This window comes from Bufo bufo, chromosome 10 (assembly GCF_905171765.1).
Source record: "Bufo bufo chromosome 10, aBufBuf1.1, whole genome shotgun sequence".
Lineage (NCBI taxonomy): Eukaryota > Metazoa > Chordata > Amphibia > Anura > Bufonidae > Bufo > Bufo bufo.
Window position 1 is genome coordinate 106,303,349 of NC_053398.1, and position 12,618 is coordinate 106,315,966.

At 44.5% G+C, this 12,618-nt stretch overlaps 1 protein-coding gene across 1 annotated transcript in view; it reads left to right on the top strand.

Annotated features, from left to right (window-relative positions):
• The window catches only part of SLC6A2 (solute carrier family 6 member 2), a 185,840-nt gene extending 176,129 nt beyond the window's left edge, over nt 1–9,711 (top strand). Inside the window, exons 13-15 of the mRNA XM_040409097.1 lie at nt 2,828–2,995; nt 7,505–7,576; nt 9,530–9,711. Of these exons, the coding sequence (XP_040265031.1) occupies nt 2,828–2,995; nt 7,505–7,576; nt 9,530–9,556 (267 nt within the window). The 3' untranslated portion in view covers nt 9,557–9,711. The remainder of the gene's footprint in view (nt 1–2,827; nt 2,996–7,504; nt 7,577–9,529) is intronic.
• Nucleotides 9,712–12,618: the final 2,907 nt, after the last annotated feature.

Here is a 12,618-nt window from a genome sequence, read left to right on the forward strand (position 1 = left end):
CCCCTTTATTAGTGACCTTCACAGTACCCTGTCTCATTAACAGTGATTTCCACAACACCCCACCCCCTTAACAGTGACCTCTACAGCACCCCGCCCTTTAACACTGACCTCCATAGCGGACCGTCCCCTTAATTGTGACCTCCACCATTCCCTGACCCCTTAACAGACTTCCACAGTGCCCACTCCTTTAACAGTGACCTCCACAGCGTTGCACCCCCTTAACAGTGACCTCCACAGCAGCCCGCCACTTTAACAGTGACCTCCACAGTATCCCGACCCCTTAACAGTGACCTCCACAACACCCCTTAACAGTGGCCTCTACAGCAAACCACCCCTTAACACTGACCTCCATAGCAGACCGTCCCCTTAACTGTGACCTCTACAGCAGCCTGCCCCTAGGGTGGCCAGGGGTCCGGTTTTAGGCCGGACAGTCCGGCTTTCAGACTCCCTGTCCTCTGTCCGGTGCAGGGCCTGGACGGACACAGGGATGTCCTTTTTAACAGCTCACTCTCAGACAGCAGCACTGTGCTGTCTAAGCATGAGCTGCAGGGTGAAAGTCACCCTCCCTCCCACCCCTGCTGCTGACAGAAGTTGATTTTTACCTTCATTTTTTCAATTCCAGTCGGCTGTGGGGTGGGCATGGCATAACCAGGTCGGTGGCGTGGCTTAGCTGGACCTGGGGAGAGGTTTTTAAGTCCATCTTTGGAGGGTGGCCTGAACGGCCAGCCTACCTACCCCCTTAACTATGACCTCCACAGCACTATGCTCCCTTAACAGTGTCATCCACAGTGTCCTGCCCCTTTAAAGCTGACTTGCATTAGTGAAGAAAAATAGCTGGGTTGTTATGTAAACCTGGTGTAAAACTGTGTGTATGTGAAGACTACAGGCCTGTGAGCTTCTATTGGCCGATAAGGGTCATGTGAGCTTATATTGGCTAATGCATTTTTTTGGGAATATCTCAGGAACAATATGTCCTAGAGAGCTGAGACCTGGTTTAAAACCTTCCTAGACACCTGATGTACCTGTGTGTCAAATTTTGTGATTGTAAATGCAACGGTGCGGATTACTTTAGCGAACATACATACATAAATACACTCAGCTTTATATATATATATATATTAGTGCCAGTACTCCATATCTTTTAAGACCCTAGCAATAAACCTGGCTGTTAGTGCTTAGTGATGCCGTAAAAAAAGGTACAGAAGGTCTGCAGCTGGCATATGTGAGCAGAAGTTGCCTAGGGGGCCAAAGCCTAATTGTTGCATTGGGGCCCATGAGCCTTTAGCTATGCCCCTAACTCCTAAGCATTAAAAGTGCAGGGATTTCAATCAATAAATGTAGTTTCCCTCAAAACAATATAACAATCTGCTCAGCTCCTTCTGCTCTATAACATGATGCTGGTAATATTAATAACATTTTCACAGTAGACAGACTTTATGATGCCATTTCGGAGACAACCTCCTGTTCTCTGCCACCCTACAGCTGAAGTCTATGCTGGTCATGAAAACATGCAACTAAGCAGCAGCGGCATGACCAACCTAGAAGCCATCATAGGAAACATTGCAACTGCCAATCACCCCGGTTGCCACTTGTAGTATTTTCTCCTCTATGGGTACAAGAGTGGAGAAGCACTGCTGAGACTACTGGGAGAAAAGCAGGGCCAAAACATGCCATTTCAATGAAAATTCAATAAAATATATCATGGTAAACATTATAACCTGAGGAATAGGTCAATTCAGTACATTTACTCTTAGTATGAGTCCAAATCTGCACCGGAGGCTCTGTCACAGATTCATTTAAAAATATCAGACAAAATAGTCCGGTAACATGTGAGACTCTCTAAAAGAAACGCTTTGGATCCATTTCAATCAATGGGACTAGTCTTGCGCCGTTAGTTTTAGTTATGTGCCAGATCAGGCATGTCAAATATTTTTGTTGTTCTGCTTCTATAATGGTGTAAATCATTTGCGCTGATGTGAAAAAGTCCTTAAAAGGGTTTTCAGAGATATTTTTACTGATGACCTCTCCTGTGGATAGGTTATTAGCATCTGATTTGTGTAAGTCCAACACCCGGGTCCCCCGCCGATCAGCTGTTTGAGAAAGCAGCGGCGCTCGCAGTAGAGCTGCGACCTTCTCTGTGCTTACCAAGCACAGCGCCGTCCACTTGATAGTGGCTATGCTTGGTATCACAGCTCAGCCGATTTCACTTCAATGAGGGCCATGTGACCAATGAACGTAACGTCACATGTGGAGTGTTCAGCGAGTCTGCCTTTTGGCAGGTTCGAGTTCGTGGTTTAAGTGAATTACGTAATTCAATGCCGGCATGCCAAACGGAATGCCTTTAGACGCAGTGATGCCCAACCTGTGGCCCTCCAGCTGTTGCAAAACTACAACTCCCAGCATGCCCGGACAGCCCACAGCTATCAGCCTACAGCAGGGCATGATGGGAGTTGTAGTTTTACAACAACTGGAGGGCCGCAGGTTGAGCATCCTTGCTTTAGAGGCATTCCGTTTTGCCATCATAATACAAGTGTATGGCCAGCAGAACGGAACCCTCGGGGCTGGCCATACTACACTAGTAATATGCGGCATGCCGGCATTGAATTACATGATGGATTCTGTCAGAACGGAATCCATAACTTAATTCACTAAAAACCCGAACCTGCCAAAAGGGCAGGCTCGCTCAACTCTATGAGCTGTGAGAAGGCCGCAGTGCTACTACTAGTGCCGGTGCCTTATCAAACAGATGATCGTCGGGGGCCCCTTAAACCAATTCAGTGTTCATTGTACAAATAACCAATGTCTCTCGTTTTATCTCTCCTGGCAGTTTGTCGTGATCGCTAGCATTGCGAACTACAACCCTCTGCGCTATGACACTTACAACTTTCCTCCATGGGCTAATCGAAGTGGATGGATGATTGCTATGTCATCTATGATCTTAGTGCCTCTCTATTTTATCTACAAATTTTTGACAGTGAAGGGGTCTTTCAAAAAGGTAATCCTTTAAAATATTATCTGCAGAAGGTACTTGGTTATGTTCCATGCACAGAGAGCATACGTTTCGATTACAGAAGGCCATAAATCACTGTTACTTCAGAGGGGAATAGAGAAGTCAGATGTAACCCCCCTGTGTTTATCAGAGGATCACCTATTGCTCCAGGGTTACACATATATGCACATGTTGTTCTTATTTACTTGGCTGGCTATGTGCGCTAGTGTGTCTCCATATTTTTACCAAAAACCAGGATACAGTCAACCAAGATATTTTCATGTTTTTGAGAACATGTCCAAAGAAACATGGATGTTGTCTGTATCCTGGCTCCGGCTGACCGTGAGCGGAGCCAGGGGTTGACACAACAGAGGGTCCCCATGCAAGAACCATGTATGGGCCACCTGGTCTCCAATAGCTGCTCATAGATTGCTCCCTTAGGTCTCTCTAACAATCTACAAGTAAGGCCTCTTGCACACGACCGTATGCACATGGTTCCGTATACGGTCCGCAAAAAAAACAACGAAAGGACACGGAAAGAATATACGTTCATGTGCATGAGCCCTTAGGGACTGAGCTAACACATTCCATGGCTCACAGTTAGGCCTCTTGCACACAAACGTATTTTCTTTCCATGTCCGTTCCGTTTTTTTTTTGGCGGACCGTGTGCGGAACCATTCATTTTAATGGGTCCGTAAAAAAAAAACGGAAGGTACTCCGTGTGCATTCTGTTTCCGTATTTCTGTTCCGCTAAAAGATAGAACTTGTCCTTTTATTGTATGCATAATGGACAAGGATAGTACTGTTCTATTAGGGGCCAGCTGTTCCGTTCTGCAAAATACGGCATGCTCACGGATGTCATCGGTTATTTTTTGCGGATCCGTTTTTTGAGGACCACAAAATACATACGGTCGTGTGCATGAGCCCTAATAGAGTGAATTCTGTAAATTTTCAAAAATTTGGGTCCGATTCTAATTCTATAGAATCGATTCACTAATCTCTGTTCCTTATCATGCAGTCCAAAAGACAGTCAGAAGCTGCTATTAAAGGGGTTATCTCATGACATGGTTGATATAAAAGAAAATTTAAACCAGGCATCAGATAATACATGATAATCTTTAACAAAGTTAGACCCAGCCCTGTACCTCACATGGATCCAGAGATCTCCTCATTTGTTGCTCCAATTGCTCTGCTAGATTCTCGGGCAGCTCAGGGGTCATGCTCTTTCTCCGGGTGCATGTCCTTCCTCAGAGATGTGTGTCCTCTCTGTTGCATCTTTTTCTTTGTAATTGTCATAGCTTCTAAGGCTACTTTCACACTCGCGTTTTGTGCGGATCCGTCATGGATGGATCCATTCAGATAATACAGCCATCTGCATCCTTTCAGAATGGATCCGTTTGTATTATCTTGAACATAGCCAAGACGGATCCGTCTTGAACACCATTGAAAGTCAATAGGGGACGGATCCGTTTTCTATTGTGCCATATTGTGTCAGTGAAAACGGATCCGTCCCCATTGACTTACATTGTGTGTCAGGACGGATCCGTTTGTCTCCGCATCGCCAGGCGGACACCAAAACGCTGCAAGCAGTGTTTTGGTGTTCGCCTCCAGAGCGGAATGGTGACTGATCGGAGGCAAACTGATGCATTCTGAGCGGATCCTTAGCCATTCAGAATGCATTAGGGCAAAACTGATCCGTTTTGGAGCGCTTGTCAGAGCCCTGAACGGATCTCACAAACGGAAAGCCAAAACGCCAGTGTGAAAGTAGCCTAACAGTCGATAAGGCTGTTGGCATTTGAAGAATAGAACCTAACCTACTGGGGTTACACAGATTACACATTTAAGCCTCATGCACATGGCCGTTGTTTTGGTCCGCATACGAGCTTCAGTTTTGGCGGCTCGGGTGCGGACCCATTCATTTCAATGGGGCCGCAAAAGATGCGGACAGCACTCCGTGCGCTGTCCGCATCCGTTGCTCCGATCTGTGGCCCCGCCCAAAAAATATAACATGTCCTATTCTTGTCCGCGCTTTACGGACAAGAGTAGGCAGTTATATTAATGGCTGTCCGTGCCGTCCCGCAAATTGCGGCATGATGGCACGGACGCCATCAGTGTTTTGCAGATCCGCGATTTGCAGACTGCAAAACACACAACGGTCGTGTGCATGTAGCCTTAGGCCACTTGCACGAACGTATGCGCCACGTTTCCGTATTGTGGACCACATTTTCGGATCCGCAATACACGGGTGCCGTTCCGTGGGCATTCCGCATCACAGATGCTAACCCATTCACTTAAATGGGTCCGCAAATCCGGAGATGCGGAATGGTGCGGAACGGAAGCACGGAACGGAACCCTACGGAAGCACTACTTCCGTGGGGTTTCGTCCCGTACTTCCGTTGCGCAAAAAGATAGAACAATGCTCGTGCATTTTGCGGGCCACAGCACGACCACGGGGCGCACACGTTCGTGTGCAAGAGGCCTTAGTCTGTCTGCCTGTGAACCAGTCAGGTCCTCTGGCATGAGAGAAGATCTTTGAAGATGCTCTTCACTTTAGCCAAGTAGAATCTTCTTTAGAAACTATATATCAAGTACAGTCAGGTCCATAAATATTAGGACATCGACACAATTCTAACATTTTTGGCTCTATACACCACCACAATGGATTTGAAATAAAACAAACAAGATGTGCTTTAACTGCAGACTGTCAGCTTTAATTTGAGGGTATTTACATCCAAATCAGGTGAACGGTGTAGGAATTACAACAGTTTGCATATGTGCCTCCCACTTGTTAAGGAACCAAAAGTAATGGGACAGAATAATAATCATAACTCAAACTATACTTTTTAATACTTGGTTGCAAATCCTTTGCAGTCAATTACAGCCTGAAGTCTTGAATGCATAGACATCCCCAGACGCTGGGTTTCATCCCTGGTGATGCTCTGCCAGGCCTCTACTGCAACTGTCTTCAGTTCCTGCTTGTTTTTGGGGCATTTTCCCTTCAGTTTTGTCTTCAGCAAGTGAAATGCACGCTCAATCGGATTCAGGTCAGGTGATTGACTTGGCCATTGCATAACATTCCACTTCTTTCCCTTAAAAAACTCTTTGGTTGCTTTTGCAGTATGCTTTGGGTCATTGTCCATCTGCCCTGTAAAGCGCTGTCCAATGGGTTCTGAAGCATTTGGCTGAATATGAGCAGATAATATTGCCCGAAACACTTCAGAATTAATCCTGCTGCTTTTGTCAGCAGTCACATCATCAATAAATACAAGAGAACCAGTTCCATTGGCAGCCATACATGCCCACGCCATGACACTACCACCACCATGCTTCACTGATGAGGTGGTATGCTTAGGATCATGAGCAGTTCCTTTCCTTCTCCATACTCTTCTCTTCCCATCACTCTGGTACAAGTTGATCTTGGTCTCATCTGTCCATAGGATGTTGTTCCAGAACTGTGAAGGCTTTTTTAGATGTCGTTTGGCAAACTCTAATCTGGCCTTCCTGTTTTTGAGGCTTACCAATGGTTTACATCTTGTGGTGAACCCTCTGTATTCACTCTGGTGAAGTCTTCTCTTGATTGTTGACTTTGACACACATACACCTACCTCCTGGAGAGTGTTCTTGATCTGGCCAACTGTTGAGAAGGGTTTTCTTCACCAGGGAAAGAATTCTTCGGTCATGAACCACAGTTCTTTTCCGTGGTCTTCCAGGTCTTTTGGTGTTGCTGAGCTCACCGGTGCGTTCCTTCTTTTAAAGAATGTTCCAAACAGTTGTTGTGGCCATGCCTAATGTTTTTGCTATTTCTCTGATGGGTTTGTTTTGTTTTTTCAGCCTAATGATGGCTTGCTTCACTGATGGTGACAGCTCTTTGGATCCCATATTGAGAGTTGACAGCAACAGATTCCAAATGCAAATAGCAGACTTGAAATGAACTCTGGACCTTTTATCTGTTCATTGTAATTGGGATAATGAGGGAATAACACACACCTGGCCATGGAACAGCTGAGAAGCCAATTGTCCCATTACTTTTGGTCCCTTAACAAGTGGGAGGCACATATGCAAACTGTTGTAATTCCTACACCGTTCACCTGATTTGGATGTAAATACCCTCAAATTAAAGCTGACAGTCTGCAGATAAAGCACATCTTGTTCGTTTCATTTGAAATCCATTGTGCTGGTGTATAGAGTCAAAAATGTTACAATTGTGTCGATGTCCCAATATTTATGGACCTGACTGTATATATCAATACTGTATATCTATCTATCTATCTATCTATCTATCTATCTATCTATCTATCTATCTATCTATCTATCAAAATGGGGTTTCAAAACTTAAGCAGCTGCAACTTTACTCCTATAGGAAATAAAGCTAAAATAAATTATGCACAATATAAGTGAAATACTACTTTATAAACACTGTACGTGAAATCTAGATATACTGAGGATATGATTGAATCCCATATGTATTTACACAAGTCTTATCAATATAATGTATGAATATCTTCTATATTTTAGAGGCTTGCGTACTGTATCACCCCAGAAAATGAATATCATCTTGTTGATCAAGGAGACATCAGACAGTTTAAGGTAGGTTTATTCCCATTTTATTTTACATTTCGTACTCTGCAGGAATAGACTCAATCAATTCTATCTTCCCTTATCAGATTCCCATGTAAAAACAAGAAAGTCGCCAACTAAATAAAATTCAAACAGTTCAGCTGTCCCGGTCACCACTGCAGGCACAGGGGCACACAACCGCTTTGGGTACTGGCTATTTTGAGGGTTATAACCATAAAGTCACTGAAAAGTCACCAGTTTTGGAGATGGGAACAAATCCCAGAGGTGGGACCTACATCTATCTGACATATCCTAGCACAATAATATCTCTCATTCACAAACCCTGCTATCAAGGAGCCCATCTCTTTGTCACAGACCCTGCATCTCAGAGATTGAGTCCACTCATACATTCCCTCTAAGATATGTCTAGTAGGTAATCTCACTATCAGACAAGCAGGCCACTCCTTAGGTCCACATCTACTCACTCTAAGGCTAGGTCTACATGACTACATTTGTCGCGCAACATTTTGTTGCACCAATGTCGCGCGACAATTTTTATAATGGCAGTCTAGGGTGTCGTGCTGCAGTGTGCAATTTGCTGTGACTGCGACTCGACAGTCGCCGAAAATCCATTCGAGATGGATTTTTCAGCGACTGTCGCGTCGCAGCATTTCGCATGTTGCAGTGCGACACCATAGACTGCCATTATAAAAATTGTCGCGCGACATTGGTGCAACAAAATGTTGCGCGACAAATGTTGCAGTGTAGTTGTGTCTTATCTGTCGCGCGACAAATGTCGTTGTGTAGGCCTAGCCTAAGGGCTCTTTCACACGAGCAGATCCTGTGCCTGGAATCCGCTGCGTGAGCAAGTGCCAAGCCGCACTCCGGACAGCAGAGTCACGGAGCATTAACATGATTTATAATCCTCCGTGCCTCTCTGTGATCTTTTTACTACAAAATCACAGTGAGATAAAGGTGTCACCGTGATTTTGTAGTAAAAAGATCACAGAGAGGCAGGGAGCATTATCAATCATGCTTAATGCTCTGTGACTCTGCTGTCCGGAGAGCGGCTTGGCACTCTTTCACGCAGCGGATTCCACACACGGGATCTGTTCGTGTAAAAGAGCCCTAACAGTTGGGCATTCTGTACTCCTTTACCATGAATCTCCTGGTTCCAATTATGCCACCCTTCCACTGTCTTTTCCACTCAGGCCATCCTAGTTCACGATTGTAGCAGGCCACAACAATAGCTTACAGGGCAACCAGGCCTCCACTACAGTTCCTCTCTTGTCCCTCAGAGGAACGCTACAATCCTAACCAGACACCGCAATACCAAACCCCCTGTTTTTTATAGTACCATTTACCACACCTCTGGTTCCCTCATTGGCCTTCCTTTCCCCACCACCCCAGTAGACTCCTCAGAGCTAACCACTCATTCTGATGATACACTTTAGCCGTCACTGCTTTAATGGTGATGCACATAGAACTCTACTAAACCCATCTCCTCCATGGCCTAACTCTATCAACCTCTATACCACTAATGGTCACTTTTCTAGTTCACCATACTTTTCATGACACACATTCCTGGCCCAACAGAACCACTTACCTCTAAAGGACTGACTATCTACAGGCAATCTCCTCAACCTAGCACAGGCCCCTGGTGACAACATCCGGCCTATGGTCACCACCTCTGCAGCTTCCAGTCTCCCCTGCCTCCAAGCAGAATGACAAACTCCCTCCCTCAACGAGCCGTGTCCTAGTCTACTGCTTGCACATACGGTACCCACAGCACTGATGTCTAGCACCTAACGTGGGCTGTCAGCACTCTTTTTTTGTTGAGACACTTCTGGCCTCACTCCCCTTACAAATGTATTGCAGAACCATATCTAAAAAATGTCCACTTACCTTGTAATATAATATATATAAATTTAGAACAAAGTATTGACTATTGCAGACTAATCGACATTGTGTGCTTTCTTGTAGCGCCAGCATTGGCTGACAATAGGATAGAACGCTGATGGAGAAGAAGGCTACCCTGGGACCACCTCACTTTGGTTATTCAAATTTTAGTCTAAGCAGCCTAAGAGAAGACTACTTCCTGGGTTTCTTTAGTGCCAGCTTTACTTACTTTTTTTAAATTGCAAAATGGTGATACTGGTACAGGAATGGATGGGGGGAAAAAGTGTCCTAAAAATTTAATGTGTGGGTGTCTCATTAACCTTCACATAAGGCCTCCTGCACACGACCGTTGTATGCATCCGCGTCCGTGGTTCCGTTTTCCGTTTTTTTCCGCGGACCCATTGACTTTCAATGGGTCCGTGGAAAAATCGGAAAATGCACCGTTTGGCAGCCGCATCCGTGATCCGTGTTTCCTGGCCGTGAAAAAAATATGACCTGTCCTATTTTTTTCACGGCCAACGGTTCACGGACCCATTCAAGTCAATGGGTCCGTGAAAATCACGGATGCACACAAGATTGTCATCCGCGTCCGTGATCCGTGTCCGTGATCTGTGTCCGTTTTTTCCTATCATTTCAATGGCAAACTTGACTTAGATTTTTTTTTCATTTTTCATGTCCGTGGATCCTCCAAAAATCAAGGAAGACCCACAGACGAAAAAACTGACACGGATCACGGACCAACGGAACCCCGTTTTGCGGACCGTGAAAAAATACTGTCGTGTGCAGGAGGCCTAAGACAGAAAAAAACTACCTCTGTGTGATGTCTGAGTGGTAATGGTTGAGGCAACGTAGACATCTCAAATTCAAAAAGACAATGCAAAAATGTAATCTGTCACTAGAATAAGGTTATGTCTGCTCTGCTATTAGCTATTAGCTGTGATCATGAGGGGAACGCTCATCCAGCCTCTCCACTCCCCCTCCCCAGTGACCAATGGCTCTTGTCTGTATCTATACACAGTGTCCATTACTCACAGGTGAGAGTGGACGGTGGGAGCTGAGGATGCTCCCCTAATAGATACAGTGGCCTCATAACTATGTCTGCTGTATTCATGCTTAAATGCTATTAGCTAAACAAGACAGCAGGGGAGATTTATCAAAACTGGCGCAAAATAAAACTAACACTGTATTTTTTCACACTATAAGACGTAGCTCAGGTTTAGATGACAAAAAAATTAAATAAAAATTAAAATGTTTTCTGCTTAAAGCAGGATTTCTCAACTCCGATCCTTGGGACCCACCTACCGGTCAGGATTTGAGAATATCCCACAGAATGAATACCTGTGGTAAGTCCTGATGCATGGACATTAATTATATCACCTGCTCAATACTAAGGAAATCCTGAAAACATGACTGGTAGGTGGGTCCCGAGGACCGGAGTTCAGAAACCCTGGCTTAAAGCTTTCATGGTGGTTTAATGAAGTGGAGGGGCCAATGTCAGTAACTTACACACACAGCACTGCTACGTACACAGACTATAAGATGCAGACACTTTTATACAAGATTTTTTCTTGCTAAAAAAATGCATCTTATAGTGCGAAAAATACAGTAGTTGCCCCTATCAACCAATGCTAGGGGCAACTAAGTCAGTTTTTCTTTATACCAGCTTTGATAAATCTCCCCCATTATTTTTTTTTTGACGTTTGGGCTAATAATCGAGAGAACCTGTTGTTACCTTATAATAAAGAGCACCTGTCACCTCTCCGGACATGTCTGCTTTAGTAATTACTTGCATTGCCAATGAAATAACAATTCGGGCACATCTTTTCTTATATCTCTATGTTGTGCCATTCCTCTATTATTCCTGCCGGACTTTGAGTGTTTCCAGTTGGACCGCATCAGATTGTGCAGGGACACACTCCCAACTGGAAACACCCAGATTTACTTTTAGGCTACATGCACACGACCGTATGTGTTTTGCGGTCCGCAAAAAAAAACGGATGACGTTCTGTATGGCATCTGTTTTTTTTGCGGATCCATTGTAATAATGCCTATCCTTGTCCGCAAACTAGAAAAAAATAGGACATGCACTATTTTTTTTGCGGAGCAACGGAACGGACATACTGATGCGGACAGCACATGGTGTGCTGTCCGCATTTTTTGCGGACCCATTGAAATGAATGGGTCCGCATCCTATCCGCAAAAAAAAACGGATCGGACACGGAAACAAAATACGGTCGTGTGCATGAGGCCTAATTCATAAACCACTAGCAGGAATACTAGAGGAATGGTACTACATAGAGTGATAAGAAAAATTGTCCAGAAATGTTACTACATGGGGGATGTAGGTAGTTACTAAAACGACATGTCAGAAGAGGTGACAGGTCCTCTTTAAATAGGACAGCAGGTACCGCACTGTTGACAGACCCACTTTAGTGAAATAAAGGGGTTATCTAGGACTACAATATTGACGGCTTCTCTTTAGCACAAGCCATCAATGTTCCACTTCTGGCACCCTCAAAAATGAACTGACTGAAGGGGTCATGGCCCCCTAATTATATACATGGCACAGCGCCATACTTTTAGTAGTGGCTGTATCTGGTATTGCAGCTCAGTCGATTCACTTGAATGGGAGAATTGAAGTCCTAAATAAATCCTGAATAAATCTTATCATAAAACAAAGTAAAATGCATTGTGGGAGATTTAACAAAAGTAGAGCAAGGCAGAAGTGAAATAGTTATAGGGGGTGATTTCTTATGCCCCCTTCTCCAGAAACTGGCATAAAAAAAGTCACATAGTGTGTTTGCGTAACTTTTCAAACTCCATTGTGACTAAATTTAGTTTCAATTTCCATTTTTCACTGCCCTAGCCAGCTTTTAAAAGGGGGGAGTATGGTAAGACCATTGGTGGTGCCTATCATCCTTAACGCCAGTTTTTTTTACGTAAATAATAACTGAAATCTCAGGAGCACAGACTGCCACTTAATTTATGACGAGCAGTGAACCTCATCATTAAGTGCATCTGCTGCTGGTGCGTGGGGATATCAAGACCGGCATACCACCCAGTGGTCTTGATAACTCTCCCCCCATAGATTGTATATCTCTATTTGATTAAGACGCCTGTAGAAAATGGAGGCTGCGATCTGATTGATCTCCATAGGCAACTACTCCAGCGCT